Raw genomic sequence first — 25,983 nt, forward strand, 5'->3', positions numbered from 1 at the left:
CCAGCCACCCAGCCACCCAGCCACCCAGCCACCCAGCAAGCCACAGAATGAAAGATATACAGAAATTGAGAAAGATAAAAGCCAAAAGGCAAAAGCTAGATGGGATAATTTAAAGTTAAATAAAGCTGGCTAGCAACAACCCAAGCTAAGGCTGGATATTTATGATTAAGTATAAGCCTATGTGTGTGATTTATTTGGGAGATAGGTGGTGGGGCCCCCAAGAGAGCAAAAAACAAACAACATAGTAATTGTGCTTTTCTATAGCTGTGATAAAACATTGACTAAAACTTATGGGAAGAAAGGGATTATTTCATCTTACAATTTCCAGGTCACACTTCATCACTACAGGAAGTCAGGACAGGACCTGAGGCAGGAATTGAAGCAGTGACTCTAGGGAATGCTAACTTCTGGCTCATTCTTCGTGGCTTGCTCAGCCTGTCTTCTTATACAACACAGAACCACCTGTCCAGGGGTGGCATCAGCCACAGCAGGCTAGTCTCTTATACGTCAATGATTAATCAAGAAAATGCTTTACAGAAATGCACACAAGCCAGTATGGTGGAGGCAATTCCTCAGCTGAAGTTCCCTCTTCTCGGGTGACTCCAGCCTCTGTCAAGCTGACAAAAAACCTAAACAGCACAATTAACCCCTTGTCAGTTTGACACACAATGCATCACTATTAAGCCATAACCTTTCCTAGCTTTGTTTATTCCAGGATATCATGTTACCATCACAACACAAAACATAGTATAACTTTAAAAATCCCACAGTCTTTAAAAAAACCTCAATGATTTAAAAATTCAAGTTCTCCTTAAAAATCCAAAGTCTCTTTTAAAATAAAAATAAAAGAAGGTCAATAGTTTCTTCTACCAACAGGGAAGACCAAGGGCACAGTTACAGTGAGATCAAAGCAAACCCAAAATCTGACAGTGTAAAAGCTCAGTGTCCTATGTCTGGAACTCACATATGATCTTCTGGGTTTCAAAGAGCTTGGGCAGTTCCACTTCTCTGGCTCTGGCTCCAGAACACACACTGCTTGTCCACTGCCACTGTCCCTGGTGGTCATCTAACATCCTGTCGTCTCCAGTGTGCCGGGGTCTCCACTACAACTGAGGCTGCACTTTCACCAATGCCCACAGTTCCTCTCCTCGGGGACGCTGACCCTGCCATGTGGTTCCAACCCTCAATTTCTCGTCATGACCACCTTCAAGGTTGCAGCTTCCATGATGTCAAAACCAATTTGGGATGTTCTTAATACATCCCAAATTCAGTTGCCAGCTTGTCACGCAGCTTTGGGCCCTCTGGACCACAGTTTCTGTGTGCTGACCCTGAGGAAATACCTTCCAGAAGGTGCTTCAGTTGTGCTGGTCTCTTATTACACTCAGCTAATTCCTCAGCTCTACCTAACCAGCATCGACTGTCCCAGTAAAGCAAAGGTTTCACTTCAGTGGTGCCATTTTCTTGTTAATCACAGCTGATTCTTCAGCCTCTCCTGACTAGAAGTCACAGGTTCTTAATTAAAATATATCACATAAATGGACCTGATAGAGTCTTTGCTTCCCTTTGGAACTTCATGAGCCAGACCGGCACTGTTTGCGTTTCTCTTAGCATTGTCTTCCAAGTTCCCACAGAACAGTTCTCTTAGCTCCACGCACTCAAGGGCTTCCCTAGCCCAAAGTTCCAAATGCTTCTACGAGCCTCACTAAAAAGACATGGTCAGGCCAGGCGGTGGTGGCACATGCCTTTAATCCCAGCACTTGGGAGGCAGAGGTAGACATATCTCTGTGAGTTCAAGGCCAGCCTGGTCTACAGAACAAGATCCAGAACAGGCACCAAAACTACACAGAGAAACCCTGTCTCGAAAAACAAAACGAAACAAAAAAGACATGGTCAGGTCTGTCACCGCAATATCTCATGTTCCTGGTACCAATTTCTGTACTAGTTTGCTTTTCAATATCTGTGCTAAAACCAAAAACAGAGTAAAGGGTTTATTTCACCTTACATCTCACAGATCACAACCCATCACTAAGGAAACTCAGAGCAGGAACAGAAGCAGAGACCATGAAGGGGTGCCAACCCAGGACCACCTGCCCAAGGGTGGCACCACCCACAGTGGATCCATCTCAATTAAAGAAAAAAAATGCCTACAGGCTAATGTAGAGAATTGGTGTGTGTTAGGACAAACATTTGAGTCTAAGATTAATTAATGTGACACACTGTATTTTCCAAAGATGATCCAAGATAATATCTCCTATTACATTTTTATACCCCCCTCTAAATTGAGAGATATCATCCATGCTCATTTGCAGTGCTGGGGATGCAACCCATGGCCTCATGCATCCCAGGCAAGCATTTAACAGCTGGCTACATTCCCAGCTGGAGAATTGGGTTTTGTGTCCCCTGTATAAGATGTGGGAGGGTTTAGACAAGGTATGTCGTGATTGGTAAGGCTAACCTAACCTACACAAGATAGTAACCTCCTGGTTTTCTTTGGCATGGGTATGCTTAGAGGCCAGATATTATGGTATGAGGAAGAACAAGCAGCCATCAGATGCCACAAGGAGGCTCCAGCTGGCAGCCTTAACTAGGGTCCCAGCAAATAACCTCCTTAATCACAGGACATATATGAACATTATCCTTCAGATGACTCTAGTCCTAGGGCAGAACACACTATCTCCATGTTCCCAGCATCTCAGGAGTTAGAGACCCAGAAGACCTCATTTCTACAGTTACCAATATCTGCATTAGAGAACTTGTTTTTGTTTATTTTGTGGGTTGAGTTCTTTGTTTGTTATTATTGTTTGGTCTTATTATGTGTTGGAACACAGTCTAAGAATGAAGCTGTGTGAGGAGAATTCTGAGAGCTTGTAAGAAAACAAGACAAGAGTTTTCTTTTAAACAGAGTTTTGCTCTGGAAACATGATTTCATGCCCCTCCCAGGTGTAGTAAACAGGAGTGGCTTTCATTCAGATTACACGATCCTGCTCACTTTTGTTCAAAAATGTTTCCAGCTGGGCGTGGTAGCATACACCTTTAATCCCAGCACTTGGGAGGCAGAGGTAGACATATCTCTGTGAGTTCAGAGGCCAGCCTGGTCTACAAAGTGAGTTCCAGGACAGCCAGGGCTACACAGAGAAAGCCTGTCTTGAAAAACAAACAAACAAACAAACAACAACAACAACAAAAAAGCAACGTTTCCAAGCACGGGTTGTTCTTGTGACTGTGTACAGTTTGAATTCATATGAACTTTGCTCATATGACCTTGCTTAACCCTTAGAGTGTAAATTGTCCGATGCTCTGAATAAAGTTGACTATTGCATAAGACTATTTAATAGGGACTACTGGAGTCCAGCTCCTTGATAGCCCTCTCCCAGGGTCTGTGGAAAAATCTACAAGCAGATGAAAATATAATCTTAGACAATATTAAATGAATCTATGTATATGAAATTCTTTTTTTAAAAAAGATTTTATTTATTATACATAAAGTGTTCTGCCTGCATACCAGAAGAGGGAATCAGATCTCATTACAGATGGTTGTGAGCCACCATGTGGTTGCTGGGAATTGAACTCAGGACCTCTGGAAGAACATCTAGTGCTCTTAACCACTGAGCCATCTCTCCAGCCCCCTGTATATAAAATTTTTTAGTCCATTCACTTTATTCATCTGAGTTAGTTCTCTCTCTACACAGCTTCTATTCTGCTCTCATGCCTAGCTCCTTTCTTGCTGGATTTCTCTCTACATTTATCTGCTGTTCCCTCTAAATACTATCTTAATTCCTTCATCTTAGTTCTGCCCCATCTACGTTCTCATCCATCTAGTTCTTTCCCATCTTAGCTCCCCTCCCACCACCTTCTCTCTCATCCTGTTCTACCTCATCTTGTTCTTCTCCACCTGGCTCTTCCTCATCTTCCTCTCGTTCTTCTAGTTCTTTCTTCTAGTCCTCCAATCTAGTTCTCCTCCCATCTCGTTCCCTCTTCTTCCTGTAATCTCATTCCCCTCAAGTCTCTGAGGTTTACAGTTAGATACCCATGCAATAGCAATGCTCTGGGTAAGGCAAGGTCACCAGGCTTGAATTTCCTCAGGGTCAAAAGGAGGGGCAATAAGATCCACAAAAGGAGCAGTAAAGATGCCAGACATCATCTGCAACCCAAAAGGGAAGTGACTAATGGGGAACAGAAACAACTAAGGGCTAAATTCAGTCAATATCTGAGCAAAGGGGATTTTATGTGCTCAACTATATTCTTAGAAGTGGTTCGTTAAAGTGTTAGAAGTCTATCAGTGACGAGTGACAATAAAACTGCCTTATTTTCCTTTGGCTCCTTATCTATCCAAGCTATCTTGGCTACTGTTGTTTTCTGGCAGGGTGGAGGAGTGCACTCGGTGACTGGGCAGCCTGAGTCAGCCTGATGTTCTGAGTTAACAGTTAAAGGTAGATCTAAAACTAGAGAGAAGACTTTGGAAAGTGAAAAAGTTAACCTTAATTAGCACATCTGCCAGGCCTTCTCAAACAGATAGTCTGGATGTTTAGGTCTGTTCTTAGATAGTACAGAGGTATCTCTGATAAGGTACTTGCCTCCATCCAGGAATGGTCCTGGCTGGATGCTGCAAATGACAATGAGTACAGGGAGGTTTGAACTGGAGTTCTGACTATGTATAGCTGTCAGCACAGAAGGTTATCTAATATCTAAATATTCCCTTAGTAGAGAGGAAATGGTGCCCAATAAATGATGGAAAAGCTACAACAGCACAGGAGAAATTCATAGCAGGAAATGGATAATAATCAAAAGCCAATATCACCAAGACTCCTTGGGCCTTGGCCTCATCCTCTGGAAGAGTTCTCAACTCCTCAAGGTAAAGCTTTGTCATAATCAGCTGAATTCCTACTTCATACATTTTTTTGCGGCTTGCAGCAAGACTTTAGTCCACCTCATTTTTAAGTCTGCTGTTGACAAAATTCTGAGTGGCTGCCAGCCTGGGCAGGACTGGAGATAACTCAACAACAGTCTGCTTTTACAGATTCACCCTCCAACTATGTGTCTCTGGCTGGTCTGGAACTTGCTATGTCGACCAGTCTAACCTCAAACTTATGGAGGTGTTTCCACCTGTCTCCCAGGTGCTGGGATGACAGGTGTGCACCACCATGCCCAGTTGTGTGTTTGTTTTAGGACATTTTTCCATGTGTATGTGTATGGTGAGTGTATGTGTGTATGAGTGTTTGCATGTGCATCTGGATATGCAAGCAATTCTGTGAACATATCAACCCATAGTTGATTTTGGGCATCTTCCTCAATTACTTTCCACTTTATTTATTGAAGTAGGGTCTCTTGCTGAACTCAGAGCTCACCAATTCTGACTAGTGTAACTGTTCAGCTTCCCTGGGGATCCCCTGTCTCAGCCTCCTAGGTGTTGGAGATAAAGGCAAGTTACCAAACCTACCTGGCTTTTGTGTGAGTTGTGTGCATTCAAACCCCAGTTTTTGTGCTTGTTCAGCAAGTACTTTATCCACAGATCCATCTCTCTAGCCTCAGAGTCTTAAAACTTCCTTTTGCATTTTTATCTTTACCAGTACAACCTTACATAGACTCAAACATGAATAAAACAGATGCACCTGGTGCTCTCGTTGTTGAAATGAAGGGAGTTGGGGAAGAGAAGACACTGGCTTGAGCCAGCTATTGCCCTAACACTTTCCCCCATCCAGTTTCCTGGGTCTGTGAGAAGCCACATTTAAAAAACTGTGTTCTGGCCGGGCGGTGGTGGCGCACGCCTTTAATCCCAGCACTCGGGAGGCAGAGGCAGGTGGATCTCTGTGAGTTCGAGGCCAGCCTGGGCTACCAAGGAAAGGCACAAAGCTACACAGAGAAACCCTGTCTCAAAGAAAAAAAACAACAATAATAAAACCGTATTCTGGGCCTGTGTAAAGTTTAGCAGCCTCAGGTATTGTCTGAGTTTTGAGTTCTACACCCGGCTATAAAGTGACCCTCCAGGTAAGAGCTTTCTCAGTATTCTGAGACTCGGGGTTTTCTTTTCAGCACATTTATTACCTTTGCAGGGCTTCTTTTAGCATTACCCTTAATGCCAGCTCCCCTTTTATAGAAAATACACCCTTTTATACCCCAGCTTTTCTTGAGATCTCCAGACTCCAACCACCGTGCACTGTGTGTGTAGCAGGCTCCCCTTCAGCAAGTGCAGGGTGGTGATGTGTTCCTCTGGCCACTACCACCAATGAAGAGATCTAGATCACTCTCTTAACACCCCCTCCAGCCCTACCTCGTGCTACCCCCACCCTAGCCCTGCCCCCCATCTCCCATGACCTCCTGCCACCACCCCCCACCCTGCTATCTGTTGCTGATGTTGTGCTTCAGGTAATCTGAGTAGTGTGTTAATAGGAATCTCTGGAAGGTGCTGCTATAGAAGACTCTGGAAGGGATCAGGTTCAGAAATATTGCCTGGAACAGAAAAATATGAGTGTCTAAGACAAGAGCAGAGCAAAGAAATTACAACTTACCCCAGAGTCAGTCATTTAAGGATTGCTTTTTCTGACTACTATGGTCAGGTCAAGTGGTTCTAATGTTTAAGGTCTTGTGATACTTTGCAACAGTGAACTTCTTAGCCGCCCAAGCTGTCCCTTTAAATGCCCTTTGACCATCCTGATAGGATCATTCTGAAGGACATGCTAAATTAAGAGAACTCACTCTGTGCTGACCACGCCACCATACCTCTTTTTTGCCCTGTGACGCATTTGCTATTCCTTCCTGAAGCCCCATTTCCCAGATGGCTTTGTACTCTTTCTACCATGCTTCTTTCCCTGTTTACTCACAGCTAAGGAAAAATGTTTCTTGAGAGGCCCAACTTTACTGAAACACATAGCCAAGGGAGATGGGAGTCACTGCATGGCAGATCCAGGTGTTCCTGTTTTTCCTACCCAAGAACTCCCAAGAGCCACTAAGTGGAACCATTCTAAGTGAACCCTTAAGGTTATCTATAGGCTGAGCACATGGGCCTCAGTTCTTAACTACTTTCCCTGGCTGTGCTGCAGCATGCTGACCCTGTGAGCTTGCTGAGAGAGAAAATGGCTGACCGTCCCACTAGCAAGAAATAGCAAGCCCCAACATGCCCACGACATTGGCACAGCCTTCCTCCCTTGCTTCAAAAGAAGTCATCGGTTACCAAGATTTCATGAGTAAGGCAGCCACAGGTTTCAGCTCCGATCGTGATATATTTCAAGGACTCTTTAACAAACTCATCGGCAGTCTTGGTCACCATGTTGGTTTTTAGATACTTTGTCATTGGAGTTGAGACAGCATAAGGGGTCAGCACCTGCAGAGAAAATTAAGAACACGGCACAGAACTGTATAGCCCAGCAGAGACTGAGGCAAGGACACACGTCTCACCCAGCTCCTTTCTGCCTGTGAAATGTTCTAAGCTCCTTGATAAAAGACACAAAGCTGGCACAAAACTAGAGGGCAGGAGGTTTGATTGCTCAAGATGAGGCCTACACTGCTCATCTCAAGGTGCTCAAATGCCCTTCAGAGCACACGGGGCAACTGGGAGACTTGGCAAACCAAAGTGCAGGTAACAGGTAGAGCTGAAGTTCAGGGAGGGCTGGGGACGAGCTCAGGAGGAGAGTCTCTGCGCGACGCCCAGAGTTCAATTCAAAGCACTGCGTCACAAATAAAAGGAACTCAAAACTGAAGTTCAGACAAGCATAAATCATTCAGCATAATTATGTCTCAAGTATTACACTGAACAGACTTACACTAGAAAGTCAACCAGCCAGGAGTGGTGGCACATACCTTTATCCTATGGCTGAGGCAGAGGAATCAAAAGGCCAAGGCCAACTGGGTTACTAGTAAAACTGTCTCAACAGACAAATTTACTCATATTCCTTTGAAGATCAAATTTAATTACACACCCCATATTAAGTCTGGCAACACTAAATGACTGAGGTTCTGTGTTGTTTTTGTTTGTTTGTTTGTTGGTTGGTTGGTTGGTTGGTTGGTTTTTCAAGACAGGGTTTCTCTGTGTAGTTTTGGTGCCTGTCCTGGATCTCACTCTGTAGACCAGGCTGGCCTCAAACTCACAGAGATCCACCTGGTTCTGCCTCCCAGTGCTGGGATTAAAGGCGTGTGACACCACCGCCTGGCCTCTATGGTTAACTAGTGGATGGCTCTGCCCTCTGATCTCCAAACAAGCTTTATTTGTCAGAACACAAACAAGATATCATACAACACTGAGGCTTACATTTTAAACAAGTTTCCCAGTATTGCTTGAGTGATGTGACAGATCTGGTATGAAATTCAGAGATAAGGGAGCAAAAGACAACTCAGGATATGCTAATGTGAGACAACCAAGGTTGTCCTCAGAACCCCTACACACATGCACACACATACATACTCACCCACACACAATATGCACATACATACATACCCATTCACACACAAACATGTGTACATATTCATACCTGCTCATACATATAAATGCCCACTCACACATGAACATGCCCACACATATATACTTGTTCACACATGAACACGTAACACATATCCACACATGCATATAACACATGTGTAAAAAAATTTAAGTGTGTCTATTTAATCTCTAATAGTATGTCCTAAAACTTCTTCCCAGACTGTACTACTAAACATGGCACATGTAAATCACTGACACCCAGGCTACCCCGCTGTTCAGCCCAGGGATGGCAATGACAACCTATTTTAGTTAAGTAGTCTCCACAATGTCTCTGTTCCTCCTCTCATTGCCCAAGGACCAAAGTGTGGCGTATCCCTAACTCATCACAGGTAAACCCCACCCCGGGGAAGATCTGTCCTCCCCTAGTCCCAGCATGGGTCAAGTGCCCAGCTTCCTGTTGTTCCTTCTCCACATATCAAAGAGGAACCAACAGTCAGACCAGACCTTGCTGTCTGCTGCAACTCAGCACTCGCAGCAAAGGGTCCACGGCATTTCTCCCCAGACATCTCATGTAGCTCAGGCTAACCTTAACTTGCTGTGTAGTAAGGATCACCCTGCACTCCTGATCCTCCTGCCTCCACCCACTGAGGGCTGAGATTACAGGCATGCACCACCACATCCATTTTTATGCAGTGCTGTAGATGAACCTCGGGGCTTTGTGTGTGTTAGGCAAGCACTCTGCCAATTGAGCTACATCCCCAGCCTTCTGCAGCATTTTTGAGCAACTGCATCCATACTCAATTCCCCTCTCCAGCCAACACTCAGGGTGAAGGGAAGCCCTGAAATCTCAGCAGCAGGAGGGTTGTAGAGGAAGCAGTTGGCCTGGTCTTGGTCAGGGGAACTCAATAACATCTCTAGCCCATCTTTACATGTACAACCAGGGATGATAGACTACCAACCACCCAGGCAAGGTTCCCACTTGGGAGGGCCCACAATTGTCCACTTCACCTGGATAATGATTCCTTTAGCTCTGTATTCCACATGCAAGGCCTTGGAAAACGTGCACACAAAAGCCTGCAGTGGGAGAGGAAACACTTCAGGTCCTGGAGTTTGCTTCCTCCTGCCCTTGCAGACAGGCCCCTCAGGTTCCCAAGAGTACCACAGACTCTTCCTTTTCGGAGGAAGAAGGAAGAGACTTGGGTGACTTGTCACTCACCTTGGAAGCTGAGTACAGGGCATACAGAGGCCAGGGACAAAGGGCTATCCCAGAAGAAATGTTCAAGATGAGGCCTTTCCTCCTGAAAGGCAGAGAACAAAGGCTGCATTGTTGGCTGCTCCACCACACTCCAGTAAAGACACCTGAGGGCTGGGCTGTCGGAACCCACCTCTGGGTTTCCACAGTTCATGAGAGGCGGTTTTACAAGAACTGTGAGGGAAACACTCCCCAAGATCTCAAGGAGGACACGGCGTGGTGATGTCACTCTGCAGTCATGCTTGGTATTCCAAACAGGAGCTCTGCTAGGTCAATCGGTTCCCTGCCAAGCTATGAAAAGCCAAATTGGCTCGGACAAGAGGAAAGGAGGAAGGGACTGTCCAGTCTCGATGGGACCACATGCCCTGGGTCCCGTGGGTCACAGTTGGACACGTGTCATGTGGTGGAATCCATCTTAGATGGGATGTGCTTCACTCTGACATCCCTATGCTTTTCGGGGCTCTTACTTCTATCTTTTGGAATTCAATGTTTTTTGTTTGTTTCATTTTTGAAAAATATTTATGTTGCTATATCGTCCAAGCTAGCCTCAATGTTACCATGGAACCTATATTGGTATTGAAGTTGTGATGATCCTCCTGTCTCAGCCCCCCTGTTACTGGTAGATATTCAATTATCCTTAATATCCCTAGCTGGGTGCCTGGAGTGGGGTGGCAAGAAACCAAAAATTGGAATACAAAGCCACCCCCTTTTTACGCTAGAAAAATTAAACTATCAACTATTTGCTCTTAATGAATAAAAGGTGATGAAAACCAGCCCTAACGAGTGTTGTAATAGGCTGACCCAAATACGGATTATTAGAGACTGAGAAGGGGCAGTTTCCAGGGAAATGGAGTACTCATTCTGACGGAAGATGGACAATAAAAAAGGACATAGTCTTGATCTGAGGCCAACTTGCTTCTTTTATGTTCAATATAAGTTAATTTTCTTTGAAAGCCAATATATTTTGAAACAGCTGTTCTCAATCTCCCTCTAAGATATGTTACACTTGACCTTCACATATGCACATGTATGTGAAAAGCTGACCTGGCCTTCCCCCATAATCACTGTGTTCTGTCGTCATAGGTTTTAACCATCAACTGAAGCAGCAACTTGATGAACTCTGCCCCCTCCACCACCATCAAGTCCCCAAGCAAGGTGGCTGCCAAGGCAGGAAGGCCACCTTGCTTCATGCTTCTTCTGTGAAAGGCCTTACCTTGATTCCATGTGTTTGAGAACAAGCTGTGTCATCTATAAGAGAAGGACAGGGTTAAGCCTTGAAAAAGCAACTAAGTAGCAATGAACAGGGTCCTTGGAGGATGTTAGGGAAGCTTAATCTTCCCAAAAGACCTTGAAAGTTGCTGGCAACTCTAGAGGTCATTCTGGCAACCTGAGAATCTGGCTAGAAGCCACAGCAAGCAATCTAGACAGATGGCAAACTAATCCAACAGCCTTTGGTTTCTTTCCCGTAAAGTCTCACTGGAACAATAGGGATTGGCTTCAGGTGGTGGGAGCTGTATGTGAGTTCTCAAGGTCGTTCCCATACCAGGGATGAAGGAAGAGTATGCCAGCCATCATACACTTCACCCATGAGTTGGAATTGGAAACTATCAGAACACTGAATGAGAATCTAGCATCTCCTAGACATCTCAATTGAGCCTACTCAGTGCAGGTTTTCAGAAGTGGGCAAGAGAAACCAAGGAGACCAATGGCCACAGATGCAACGTGCCCATGTGCCCGAGTTGCCCAGGGGCACTGCAGCAGCTTCTAGAGAGACTCTCCTGTCACTGTATCCATCACATACACCAGGCCTCAGTCCCAGAGAGCCTCCACGTGTTCTTCCTATGGGTGGGGCTATGACAAAGAAGACTCAGAACTCTAAAAACTGCCTCTGCTTCCCAGGGAAGTGAGAGAAGGATGAGAGACCAGACTGAGTCCACGCCATCCCTAAACTACACACACACACACACACACACACACACACACACACACACACACACACACACACAAACTCCGGGGGCACCACTTGCATCTTTTCGGACACCCTTGAACATCCTCAGTGTCTCTCATGTGAGCTCACTAGTCTTGATGAGCGAATGATCTCAGTTACACAGACAGCACTGGACACCACCTGTCCCACCTCAGAGTTCCCGTGTCTAGTCTCTGTGATGGTTGATCTTCATCATCAGTTTGACGTGAGCTGGAGTCACTTAAAGACATACATCTGGGTGTGTCTATGAGAGAGTTTCCAGAAATGTTTAAATGAGGAAGGCGGACCACCCTTAGTGTGGGTGGCACCATCCCTTGGGTTGGAATCCTGAACTGATAAAAAGGAGAGAGGAAGCTTAAGCACCAGCTCTCATCTCTTTCTGCCCCTGACCTTGGACACAATGTGACCAGCCCCAGAGGAGGACACTGGAAGTCTTCCTCTGTCCCTCTTCACCTTATTCCCTCAAGACCGGGCCTCTCACTGAGCCTAGAGGCTGCTTATTTACTAGGCCGGAAGCCAGCAGGCCCCAGAAATCCTGCCCCTGTTCCCCAGCACTGGGGTTACAGACATGTACAACCACAATCAACTTTTTTAGGTGGGTACTAGGGATCCAAACACAGGTCTCACCTGCTGAGCCACTTACCCAGCCTCTTTTGCACAGTAACAAGAAAATTAACTATAAAGTCAACTCTCCCATCTTCCCAGTCCTTCTCCGCCCTTGACCAGCAAAAGTATATACTTGCTTGTACACACTGCTCCTAGACAGCATCTTTGAAATATTTAAGATCATGATTCCAGCCAGGCAGGCTAAAGAGGGCATGGTGTATTTAGAAGCTGAGCTTTAATTTTTCTTTGTTGCTTAGGGAATTTAGTGTCCATAATATACAAAACTTTTTAAAAATACAAATCAAAGCATTTCTTCACTAAAGGATTCAGAAGGCTGTCAAATCCCTTTGGGGAAACCTAGATGATCAAACAGTCTAATAGTGGAAGATTAGTGTTTAAAATAATGTAAAAATATTTTAATGGTAAGTTGAACACATAAACCTTAAAGGCACATCAGCTGGGAGCTTTAAAAAGTCACTGACTGCTCAGCACACGAAGTCTGAGAGCACTCAATAATAACCAAGCAGGAAGCTGTAACATGCCAGTGTGCTAACAGAAAAACAACCAATGATGAAGTAACTATTGACCTGAACATAACTGCCTGGAGAGAAAGGCACTGACCAGCTTCCCCTCCTGATATTAGAAAACCAGTCCTCCACAGTCATTTCATGTTTCAGCCCCTGAAATTGAACCCACACACACACACCCCAACAACCTGAAATCAGAATTCTTACCTCACACCTCCCCACACAGTACAATTGCCTGCCAAGAGAGATCAACAGGGCTACCACATACAGTTGTAAACTTCATAGGTGAGCTGGATGCCCAGCTGTGGGGTGGGTATAGGCAGAAAGCTCAGAGCTCATTCACTAGCTGTGTAGTATGGTAGAGGTAGAGGGCTCTAGTGCTCAGAAGAAGGGGAAACACTTTGTTCACACTAAAGCATCAACTACTCACTATGTCACATGGAATCCGGCTGTGTCCATTCTTAAGTAGTACCTGTTCCTAAGCAGTCTTTCCAGAGGAGACGCCCTTTTCTTCTTCACACAAAGGCATAAATGGACTAGCTTTGAGGGAATCATGGCATAAATGACTCTGCACCTGAACCAAACCAAAGGACCCAAGAGCTCTACTTAAGACATTGCTTCATCCAATACTGTTTGTGTGTCTCTGTGTAAAAGAAGGTACATGTGTGGTTGTGCATGGCATGCATGTGGAAGTCAAAAGAACTTCAGAGTCCTCAGCCACCTTCCATCTTTTGTTTGAGATAGGTTGAGAAGTTCTCATTGGCTGAGACCTCACCATGTATGTCATGCTAGCTGACTCACAAGGTCCCAGGGATCTACCTGTCTCTGCCTCCTGTCTCACCATCACTGGGATTATAGGCACATAACATCATACCTGGGGTTTGAATTCAAGACCTCATGCCTGCAAGGTCACTAACAGAGCTATCTCCCCAGCTGCTCCATCTAACACTCTTGTAGCAGGTGTAGAATTGGAAATTCAAGATGGTTGGGTAACTTGTCCTGTGATGTCCAACTAATTAGCTGCTGAGCTGAGCTTAGAACACAGTAGAACACACACACACACACACACACGCGCACACACACACACACACACACACACACACACACACACATCTTCGGAGGGTGCATTCTAAAATCCTGAGTAGATATGATGCCTGAAGCCAACATAATCTATAAGTTTAACTCACAAATTAGACATAAGAGATTAATGACTAATAATAAAATATAACAATTACAATAGTATACCCCAGTAAGATTTATGTGATTGTGGTCTCTAGTCTCTTTCTTAAAGTAGAGAATGTTCCTTTTAGCATCCTGGAACCATGGTTAACCACAAGTAATTAAACCACAAATAATAAGAGGTTAATGGGCTGGGGACCTGGCTCAGAGGTCAAGAGCAATCATTGCTCTTTCATAACCCATGTCAGGCAGCTCACAACTCCAGTTCCAATGGATCTAGCACAGATGCCATTCAAGTGCAGCCACCCACACACAGGTGTACACGTGGGACTAGAAAGCCTAGTCCACAGATGACTTTGAGCTCAATTCAACAAATACTGAACAAGAAACACCCAGAAAACCCAGGCCCTCTGTCATCTTTCCTGGCATACTGAATGTCCTTCTCTTAGAGACAACTAAATGTTTCTTAAAATATTAATTTTTAGGGAACTTCTTTGAAATCCTGAGGAAGTGTTGGCATCTTCAGGCCTGGTGCATTCTGAATGCAAAAACAGTGTTCAGATACTGGAGAGAATGAACCTCTTTCTCTGTTTTCCTGATGAGAACAGAGTAAGACATCCTATGGTTAAGAGCAGTTTGATTTCAGTTCAAGGAATGCTTCATCCTGTGTTTTAATGTGTTCAGCACACGAGTTTATCACATACCTTGACTACAGAGGTGATGTTGCAGTGGATGAGGCTCTGCAATAAAAAATCAGACACAAGTCAGCCCAGTCCTCCGAGAATTGTCCTGGGAATAAGCTGGTACTAATGAAGTACTGAATGGGCAAAAGCTGAGTCCCACTAGCTCTATTACATGCTCAACCTGCATTCTGGCTCCTAGCTGAGGTTCAGTGACATCGTTCTGTGGTGCTACCCATATGTGAGCCACGGCAGAAGGAGAGTTTCCTTGAAATTTTAGAGCAGAATAGAATCATAGGTGTTAAAGGAAGATACATATGATCCCTTATCTCTAGTGGTTGATCCAACTTCTGATTAAGCAAAAAGCAGTGTACATACAATAGAAATCACACTTAAAATTTTGAATGTATAGTTTGTCCAGGGCTAAGTGGCATGTGGTATGATATGTTTCTGCCTGCTGGACCTTGACTGCAATGCAGTCAGCCTCTCTGCCCTGAGAAGCAAACCCATCCTTCTATAGTATGCCATGTCTGGAGCTGGGTTGGCCAAGAGGTTAGATGTCTTGAGCCATTTTTTTACTTAGGATATTTTCAACTACAGATAGACTTATTGGGAGGAACCTCATCATCATGGAAGACAGTGTTGAATTTCCAGCTAGACAAAAAGGGTCAGCACAGTGAGGTTTAGAAGACAACAATATGGAAGATAAAAAGGGGAACAGTCAGATAATACAAGATGGAGGTTCTGGACTAGAGAAGAAGAAAAGAAAATGGTAGTGAGGCAGGCCAGCATAAGACTGACTTAGCAACCTGGGACTATGGCTTGGGTTTTGTACACAACCCTTTCCTAGTAATGCACTAATTAGCCTGGGACTCCCACTTGAATGGGCTGCAAGCACACCCTGCTCCACATAATGAAATATGTTACTCCTTAACAAGCCTGTGGTGACTCAGTTTCCACTCAGGTATGTTCCGAGATACATCTGGGATAGAGAAGTTGGTTATGGATGCATGCACAGTAAGGGAATCTGACCTCTAAGTGAGTTTTTAGGGGAAAGCCACTATTTGCCATTTTATGTCTATGTATAATCGAACATGCATATGATTAAAATCAGATGCAACATGGGAACGTACATACAGTGTGAAAAGTTTTACATTATCCAAGCCTGTCAATCAAAACAGAGAACTTCTCAAGCCAGGCGGTGGTGTGGTGGCGCACGCCTTTAATCCCAGCACTCGGAGGCAGAGCCAGGCGGATCTCTGTGAGTTCAAGGCCAGCCTGGGCTACCAAGTGAGCTCCAGGAAAGGCGCAAAGCTACACAGAGAAACCCTGTCTCAAAAAAAAAAAAAAAAAAAAAAACAGAGAACTTCTCGAATGATGCCCCTTAGGATCACCCCCTCCTCTCCTTAGCCCCATGGATGAAGCTCCAAGCATGGCCAGTCTTGAGTACTCCAACTCAAGATGCTGGCTGTGCTCTTGCAGCGTACTTGATCTTCCCTATTGATTTTCTTCTCAAGAAGTTCTTGCCACTTTACAATCTGTGTGCACTTCCTCAATTGTTTTCTGTTTGTTTGTTTGTTTGTTTGTTTGAACAATAACCTGGAAACACCAGTAACTATCCAGACAGTAATTCCCTCAGGAATGCTAGAATCATCTTACCCAAGGAAGAGAGAGGAAAAGAGGAAGGCGCAGACACCAGCACAAATGCAGACCTCAAGAGAAGCGTGATAACAGGAGCTACTAAGGAGAAAGACAGACTTGAAACGGGCAGTGTGAGACAGACAGCACACTTGGAGAAGGTGTGGAGAGGCTAAGTAGCAATGTCCCAGTGACCTGGTGTCCTAGAGAGTCCTGAGAAAGGAGTCTCAGCTGAGGATTGAACAGGTCGGATGGGCCTGCGGGCATGTCTGCAGGTATTGTCTTGAGTGATGATGGATGGGAGAGGTCTCAGCACACTATGGGCAGAATTATCTCTAGGCAGGTGGTCTGGGCTATATAGGAAAGCTAGCCAAGCAAGAGCCTGTGAGCGAGCCAGCCAGCAGGCAACATTCCTCCAAGATTCCAAGTTCCTGCCCTGGCTTCCCTTGATAATTGGACTGTGACCTGGAAGTATAAGCCAAACAAACCCTTCCCCCTGCACAGGTTGCTTTTGGTCAGAGTGTTTACCACAGCAACAGAAAGGAAACCAGGATGCCTGGCATTATAGGCCAAGCGGCCGACACAGGACTTAAAAGGACCGCAGGGACACCTACAGAACGGAGGCGTAGAAGCATGAAAGCCTGCCCAGACTAGGCAACCCCATCACTCAAAGGTCAGGGCTGTGGGGAGGGTCAGTAAACAAGTGCCTTCAAGGGCTGTCAATACCTTTAAAAAATTCTTCTCCAGCCCACAACAGCAGCTATAAGTCTGACCTCTCTGGAGTTCTAGTGCCTCCAGCCTCAGAGTCTGGGCCATGTGTGGTGAGCCCCCAACATTCACAGACTCCACACCCTTGGGTTTAACTAACTAAAGATCAAAACCCTTCAAAAGCACGCCTTCCTGGGGTGTGACTGGCTGCTGGTGGGGTGGGGGTATCATTTTTTTCTCAGTAGTATAGCCACTGATAAATTGCCTCAGGAAAACGTGACCCACTCACGCTCACGCAAGCAATCCTAATAAAACTCATTGGCTTGTTAAAAAAAGAAGAAGAAAAAGATATGGCAATGTCTTCTGCTTATAACATGGCCATCAAACTCCTGAACTCACAGCAGCTGTGGTTGCCTGCACATGATCAAGCCAGTCCGCATTCCAGCGTGTGGTGCCGAGGGGCTAATGAGTCCCCAGCCCAAGCTGAGGAGTTATTGACATGATGGCTTCTGGGAGAGGGAGAAGTGGTTTTCTTTAAGGGTGTAGCCCCGTTAGGTCAACCATGCTCCAATGGATGGTTCCACACCCTTGAGTACATGGGCAGCACAAAAGGATTTGGTGTCATTTAAAGAAGATATAAAGTAGGAAGGGGTGGGAGGGTTGAGAAGAATCTGGGAGAAGTTAAGTAAAGAGTAGAGGGAGAAAAGTTCCCAAGAATTAATAAAAATATTGTATTTAAATTTTTTAATGAAAGTAGGAGGGACTTACTGGGGAGGAAGGTGGGGACTTAGTGGGGAGGAGGGTGGGGACTTAGTGGGGAGGAGGGTGGAGACTTACTGGGGAGGAAGGATTCCAGAACTAAGAGGGAAACAGAAGGGAGCAGAGATACATCAATACATGTAAGAAATTGTCAAAGGGCAAACTTTAAAATTAGAGCAAAATTTTAAATTGTCAAAGAAAAAAATTTATAAAATAAATTTAATGAATTTAAATGTTTTTACAAAAACAGTAACATCTGTACTGAACATGTACAGACTTGAATGGCTTTGTCTTTATTCTGTAAACACTATGCCTAACTGTTCTCACACATTTATATCACATTAGAGATAAGTTACCCAGAGGAAGACACATGCAGCCTGGCAGTGAAGTATGATGCCATTTTATCAGGAACTTGAAGGCTCAGGGACTTTGGTATCTAAGGCAAACGACATGCTCAGATACTGAGACATGTCTAGACTTCCCTATTGCTGAAAGTTGGCTACATCTCATCACCTAGGAAGACAGAAACAGCCAAGAGCTGGCTGCTCCCATGATACTAGAGCTATGAATTTGTTGGGCAGAATTCCCCTTTTATGAAGCAGAGCACAAAGTCCCAGAAGAGTGGGGTAGTGATTAGAAGGTTTTTTGATGGATAGAGATGAAAAGGCACACACTCTGTGTTGAGTTCTAAGGTTAAAAGAAAAATATCAAAACAGTCACCATGCAGTCTGGCCTGACCTGACTCCCATTTCTCTTCTCTGAGTCCTGGTGATCAAGACAGGGGTCCATACCCTTCGTGACAAGCAGACACAAAGGGAAGAAGCTCACCTGGATCTCCCCAGGAGTGTTCAGAAAATGGCTTGGGAACAGGCTGGGGAGCATTCCAACATTGTTGACTGGCAGAAAGAGGCAAAGCAAAGGGTGTCAGAACAGGTGGGAAATCTTCCTACAGAAACATGTACAAAATGATTTCTGTATATGGGTGCTCATTGCAATATGATTTAATAATAAGGGAGGTGGATGCAGGCTAGGGAGATGACTCATTAAATAAAGTGACCATTGCACAAACATGGGGACCAGAGTTCGATCCCCAGCACCTAAATTAAGATAGAAAAGAAAGAAGGGGGAGGGGGGAGAGAAGAAGGGAGGGAGGGAGGGAGAGAGAGAGAGAGAGAGAGAGAGAGAGAGAGAGAGAGAGAGATGAAGAGTAATAGAAGAAGATGTTTGACATTGACCACTGGCCTCCATAAGTACAGGCGCGCGCGCGCGCACACACACGCGCGCGCGCGCACACACACACACACACACACACTATGGCTATTTAGAATTTAAACACATTAGGAAACAACACTTGTGATACAAGGTTTTTAGCTATGCACCTGAGGATAAGAACTTTCGATCCTCTTTCCTTTACTTCCTGCATGCTTGAATACTAGAGATGTGTACTGACATGTATAAGCCATGTAAGGTGCTGGAGATGGAACAAGCCCTCTACCAGCCAACCTGCACCTCCAGCTCTGTGTTTCTGGTCTAATGCTATAAAACAATAAGTAGGTGCAACCCCAGTTTTGAAAACCCCATTTGTACCTGGAAGGATATGCACCAAAACACTGTTGCAAGTTTCGAGGGCTTTAAGAAATTTATCGTTCTTGTGTCTGTTCATCCTTTCCAATTTTTTCTACAATAATGTGTTTTTATATTTTTATTTGTGAAAATGTAATTATGGCTAAAATTTTAAGGGAACTTTAAAATTCTATCTTGCTTTCTCCTGTGTAATGCTGACAGTGCACCCTGTGTGTGATCGCAAGATGTCCATAAGTACAGGAGAACATCTTGATTTCTGAGTAAAAAGTAAGTCCTTTCTTTTTAGTCCGTGTTTGTGTGCAAGTGTGCACTCATGCGTGTGTGTGTGTGTGTGTGTGTGTACACGTGCGTGCGTGCGTGTGTGTGTGTGTGTGTGTGTGTGTGTGTGTGTGTGTGTGTACATGTATGCCATGAAACGTGTGGCAGTCAGAGAACAACTTGAAGAACTCAGTTCTCTCCTTCCACCATATGGATCCCTATGACTGAACTCAAGTCATCAGACTTGGTGGCAAGTGTCTGATTGCATCAGGCCATCTCACCAGGCCCCTTCCAAAAGGGGCTTCAATATTCAGTTTAATACTACAACATAGTTGTGGGTTTTGTCTAAGCTATCGTAAAATCAAGTGTCACTAAGGTGATTATCATACTTATATGTAATACCAAGATTTGCTTTTTTTAATTTACTTACCTAAAATTCCAATTTCTAATCCTTTAAGTTTTTCTTTAATATCATCATAGATGTCTTCTTTGGTAAAATCTGCTTGTATAATCTTCACACGGCTTCTAGTGGTCCATTCTGTATGAGAGACCACAGGTATTTCTAGTAAGCATGAGTAAAATCATCCCTTTTGACCATTAAGTCCTCAGCATTAAAATAGATTTTGTGGGACTGAGGAGATGGTTTGGGAGTTAAGAGTACTTTCTGCTCTTATGGGAGACCCAAGGCTGATTTCCAGCACCCACATTAAGTGGCTCACAACCCCTGTAACTCTGGCACAAGCCACTAAGAGATTGACATAAACTCAAGCTTGAGCCCCTGGAAGAGGGTTATAAACACCATCTGATGCTTTCACAGCTCAGTAGACTCAGGTCTGCTCAGCATAGATACAAGTATCCTTTGCATGTGTCCTGTGCTCCAGAATCTGTGTACATGGTAGCTTGTTTCCCTACCACACTCTTCTTCCATTTTCCAGAGCAGCAAATTAAGGACAAGTGTAGCTGACTAACTTGTCTAAGGAACCTATTCTTCACTCCCTCCAAGTTTAGTGCCTTGTCAGCTGTTTTGTGCTGGCTTACCCAGTGAAGGCATTTGCAGGCAGCAGTAATAGCTGCAGGTAGACTGTCTTCAGTCTCTCTCAGAAGTACCTTAGCTTTGTGTCTAGACACAGCTCCTCTGAATCAAGCAATCATTAGACATAGTGTGAGAGTCAGGGATCCTTTAATGTAAAAGACATGACTTGTTTTCCAATAACATGACAAAAAGCACATTTAACACCATGAGGAAAATGCTCAAAATGCCTTGGTGCTAATCGGAGTGACTCCTAATACCCAGGTGCAGAACAAAAGCCAAATTCATCAGTTCAAGGGCACTGAGCCTCCACAGTGCGAATGCATAGCCCCAACCCCCACAACTTTCTTCTATTCTGACCCTCCCCCAAAGAAACAAGGCTGGCCCAGAACAGCCTGCTGTGGTTTAAAAAGTCTTCATAACTAAAGACTCACACCTTTGCCTTGATACTTCAGATAATTACTAACTTAATAATTATTAAAATTGAATACCTAAAAAAAGCATTATGGTCATTTTCACTAAAAATAACCTAAACAATTCAAAACAATAAAATATCTGTAAAAGATGTCTTTTAGGGTTGTTATGTATAATATAACATGACATGGCAGCCCTGAGTCGTATCTTTTTTTCCTTTTCTTAACCTGATGACTATCAGTTAGCATTTTCTCACCCTCCTGCAAGGAGGAGAGCACAGACACAAAGAACTGACACCATTTCTGGCTTTGAAGGGAGCAACGGAAGCTAAGGGCAGCTGGGGCTCTGGCTGAGCAGGGCTGATTCTGAGGATGAAGGCCCAGAGAGAACTCAATTCTGTGAAGGCCACAGAATTCAGGGTGGCAGCCTATGCCTTGCACCTCGTCCTTCCCTTAGTATCCAGGGCCCTTCTGTGTACAGAGGACAGATGGCAGCCCAGGCTCCAGGCAGCAGATGTGGCGTGAACAGGCAGGACAGTGCCATGCTTGACCAGTTCCATACACACACCTCCCTTACTGTGTGGGGTCACTCACCAATCTCTTCTGCAATGGCCTGTAGCTTTTCCAGTGTCCGGCTGATAAGTACGACGTTGAGTCCATGTTTGGCCAGCTGCAGGCAATAATAGAAAGACCAGAAAGAGGCTAAGCAGATGGGAGGCCTTAGAGCGACATACCTAGTTATGAGTCGCCTGCTTCCTCTGGACTTATATATGATGGAGGTTCCTGAGCTATGAGTAAAACAGCCATTGTGGATAAGGCTGAAGCCAACGCTGTAGCTGTCATAAGTGTTGCTGTGTGCTCATTATATGGCAAGAGCCACTGTGGAAAGTCTTCTTGCACAGGCCTATCATCTGAGAGTCCCTATCTGAGACTGGTGGGGCTCATTGTAGCCATCTACAAAGTATGAGAGCTGTAAACCTTATTTTTTGATAGAGACTCTAACTGGACTGGGACTCATCAACTAGGCTTAACTTGCTGGCCAGAAAGCCCTGAGGTTCTACCTGCCCCTGCCTCTCTAGTGCTGGAATCACAAGCATGCATCACATCACCCAGCATTTTCATGTGTGTTCTGGGAATCAAACTCAGGTCCTTGTGCTTTCATGGCAAGCACTTTTATGACTGAGCTATCCCTCCACCACTTTTTAAGTGTTACTAGGAGACCGTCGGGTAGAAGGACTTATATGTGATGCCAGGCTACCTGGTGTTGTGAGCTCTGGCTCCCTTCTGACAAAGCATCTCAAAGAGCTACAAGGCACCCAGAGACTCAAGATGCACACCAGAGACTAACAAAACCCCTCTTTCTGGATAGAAAATAATATATGCACTCATTCCTTTATCTTCCTTGGGCTCCATGGCCCCCGTACCTTTTGCAATTCCACAGGACTGAATTTTACTCTCTGGCAATAAAACAATTCCTTAGTCACTCAACATGCATTCCCATCCTCCTTCTTTCTTTGGAACACTGATGTGAAACTGTCCAAATCCATTTTCCCAAACTGCAATTCATAAAACTCTGATAAAGTCCTTTCACTTTTATAGTTTTTCATCTATACTTGTCTCAAAGGTGTTTACCTGGTACTGGTAAAACACATGTGAGGTAGTTTTCAAAAACCTTTTAGTCTTGATGGTGTCTTTCTCATGTAGTTGTGAGGGTGGGCATTTCAAGAGAGGTGCTAAGGTAGACTAGATCTCACGGGGGCTAGCAGGATGCTCTGTCAGTAAGGTGCTTGCCACACAAGCATGAGGAGCTGAGTGCAAGCCTCAATGCCCTTGTGAAAAACCAGTCACAGCACTACCAACAATCTCAGCGCAGGAGAGATGGAAACAGAATTATTCCAGGAGATAACATGTCTAGCCAGTTAGTGAACTTCAAGTTCAGGGAGAGACCCTGTCTCAAAAGCGGTAGGGGGGTGCGTAGAAAGAGAATGAAGGATACACTCAATATAAATCTCTAGCTTCCACACACACGAGTATGCACATGAACATTGATTTGCACATACACAAAAATATAATAGATAGCAGATCATAACATGATTTCAGAGAGAGAACAAAAAGGTCAATATTTGTGATATGATAAGAATCATACATTCACTTCTTGTACCTAGCTGGTACAGAGCTTCTAGGCCCTTGTCACTTTCTGCATGTTGGGAATGATAAGCCTGTCTTTCCTGTGCGTGAGAGGATAGGAGCATCATTCCACATGAGACAGAAATTGCAGGAACATCTCCTGCTCCTTCTTTGATCTTGGTTCCTCATTCCTGACTCCCTGAGATCCTTGGGATATTCTAAGTACTAGGTGTCTCTCAGCACACCAATGAGTCAGCTGCTGTCTGAAGACCCTAGATAGCTTCAGGATCCAGGATAGAAAATTGTGTAACTTTGGAGTGTTTGAGTTATAGCAACAAGAGCAAATGAAAACAATAAAGACCAACCAAAAGAAAAAGACAGCTCTATTAAGTCAATCAAAATCAGCATTAAAGCAAGTAAGTATTGTTGGAAATAGACATCATAAAAAGCTAACTCCCGGAGACATACAAGTTCTACTCCTGGTTACCTAGATGAAAAGCTTTCCATGGAAGAGTTAGCATAATGGGAGGTAAAAATGCATGGGCTCAGCTGGAGATTTTAATTGCTGGACGAAGCAAGTAGACATTTGGTAAGGAAACAGACTATAGAAACAACACAAATAATAAGCTGGCTCTGACAAACCCACACAAACATGAAGCAAGAGTTCATCTTCTGAAAGTTGTCTCTGTGAAAAGCCTGAGAAGGGCTGGAGAAAAGGCTCAAATGTTAGAAGCACTTACTGCTCTTCCAAAGGACCTGAATTCGGCATCTAAGGGCACCTACACTCAAAGTGCACATACCCCTTCCCCAATGCATAGACATAATTTAAAACTTTAACTTAAAAAATGTATATACATACATACATATTTATATACATAGACGTATATGTAGAAAACATATGCTCTTTTTAATTGACACATAGTGATTTTAATGTGACATTTCAGTGTATGTGCACAGAATGCAATGATCACTTTGGGGGCCTGGCATATCTGACATCTCAGATATAGATAATTTGTGATTGAATATTCAAAATCATCTCTCCTATTTTGAAATAATCAATGAAATTTTTATCAAAATTCCTGAACATTTGAAGCTCTCAGGCCACACCAGCACCACAGCTGGGACAGAGAAGCCAGATAAGGAGTGCTGGGTCCTAGCTCTTCACAAAGCCCTAGGCCAGGTGCCCGTCTCTGCCCCAGAGCTGAGTGCAGGAGGGGTATTGGTACAAATTGGAGATGAGCCTTAACAGCCACCAACCAGGCAGGAAGTGAGAAAAGACTCCAAACCCTCTCCTACAGGCAGCGCAAGGACCTACACAACGGTCTAGTATGTCAGGCTGTTCTTCATCCCTGAACCGCTGGCCCAGGCACATCTGTGGGAGGCACCAGGCAAGGGATCGGGCAAAGGGGGAGAGGCCGTCAGGGAAGAGCCTCCGGAGACCACATTTATTATTTTTTTATTTTATTTTATTTTTCTTTATTAAGAAATTTTCTACTCACGCCTCATGCTATCCACAGACCCGCTCCTCCCTCCTCCCTCCTCCCACCCCCCAGCCCTCTTTTCCAAGCCACCCCACATCCCCACATCCCCCAAATCGAGGTCTCCCATGGGGAGTCAGCAGAGCCTGGCTCACTGAGCCTAGGCAGGTCCAAGCCCCTTCCCACTGCACCAAGGCTGTGCAAGGTGCCACACCACAGGCACCGGATTCTCAGAAGCCTGCCCATGCACCAGGGACAGATCCCGATGCCCCTGCCTGGGTACCCCCAAAACAGTTGGAGCCAAACAACCGTCTTCCGTGTCCAGAGGGCCTAGTCCAGTCCCATGGGGGCTCCACAGCCACCAGTCCACAGTTCATGGGCTTCCACTAGTGTGACCGCTCATCTCTGCATGTCCTCCCATCATGATCTCGACGTCCCTCGCCTGCAGTATCTCTCCTCTCTCTCATCAATTGGATTCCCGGAATGCAGCCTGGTGCCTGGCCGTGGATCTCTGCATCTGCCTCCATCTGTCACTGGACAAAGGCTCTATGATGACAACTAGGTTATTTGCTAGGCTGGTCACCAGAGTAGACCAGTCCAGGCACCCTCTGGACCACTGCCAGCAGACCAAGGTGGGGTCAACCTTGTGGATTCCTGAGAGCCTCCACAGCACCCTGCCTCTTCCTACTCCCATGATGTCCTCATCTATCATGGTATCTTCCTCCCTATCCTCCCACTCGGTCCTTGTTCCAGCTTGACCCTCCCACTTCCCTATGCTCTCATCCCCTACTCCTTACCCTCTGCCACCACCCCCCACACACACACACACCTAGTCTGCTCATGTAGATCTCATCCACTTCAGAGACTACATTTAAAAGAAGAGAGGCTGCCATCCTCAGAGGAGTAAGAGAAAACCAGAAAGACTTTCTTAAAGCTGTGTTGAGTGGACACAAAAGAATTCTCAGAAATGCAAAACACTTCATTTCCTTGGAAAGGGGCAGGCAGTTAGACAATTCTAGCCAGGTACATACACCTATAAATCCCAGCACATGGGAGGCAGAGGCAACAGGGTTGCTACAAGTTTGAGGCTAGCCTGAGCTGTGTAGCAAAATCCTGCCTCAAAAACAAACACAGGCCGGGTGGTGGTGGCACATGCCTTTAATCCCAGCACTTGTGAGGCAGAGCCAGGCGGATCTTTGTGAGTTTGAGGCCAGCCTGGGCTACCAAGTGAGTCCCAGGAAAGGCACAAAGCTACACAGAGAAACCCTGTCTCGAAAAACAAAAAACAAAAAAACACTATTTTAATTAAAGTGTACCCTGGACTACACAATAAGAACCTGTCTGTGG

At 44.9% G+C, this 25,983-nt stretch overlaps 1 protein-coding gene across 5 annotated transcripts in view; it reads right to left on the bottom strand.

The window, feature by feature from the left end:
* Positions 1-6,018: 6,018 nt before the first annotated feature.
* The window catches only part of Hsd17b3 (hydroxysteroid 17-beta dehydrogenase 3), a 37,127-nt gene continuing 17,162 nt past the window's right edge, over positions 6,019-25,983 (bottom strand). For 4 of the 5 annotated variants that reach the window (XM_076573554.1, XM_006981729.4, XM_076573555.1 and 1 more), the window contains 9 exons: positions 21,626-21,701; positions 20,019-20,126; positions 18,575-18,642; positions 14,666-14,701; positions 10,876-10,910; positions 9,627-9,708; positions 9,419-9,484; positions 7,169-7,318; positions 6,019-6,447 (listed from right to left, as the gene is read on the bottom strand). In XM_076573554.1, the coding sequence (XP_076429669.1) occupies positions 6,337-6,447; positions 7,169-7,318; positions 9,419-9,484; positions 9,627-9,708; positions 10,876-10,910; positions 14,666-14,701; positions 18,575-18,642; positions 20,019-20,126; positions 21,626-21,701 (732 nt within the window). In that variant the 3' untranslated portion in view covers positions 6,019-6,336. The remainder of the gene's footprint in view (positions 6,448-7,168; positions 7,319-9,418; positions 9,485-9,626; positions 9,709-10,875; positions 10,911-14,665; positions 14,702-18,574; positions 18,643-20,018; positions 20,127-21,625; positions 21,702-25,983) is intronic. The other variant, XM_016000277.3, reaches the window with a different exon arrangement.

This window comes from Peromyscus maniculatus, chromosome 5 (assembly GCF_049852395.1).
Source record: "Peromyscus maniculatus bairdii isolate BWxNUB_F1_BW_parent chromosome 5, HU_Pman_BW_mat_3.1, whole genome shotgun sequence".
NCBI classification, from domain to species: Eukaryota; Metazoa; Chordata; class Mammalia; order Rodentia; family Cricetidae; genus Peromyscus; species Peromyscus maniculatus.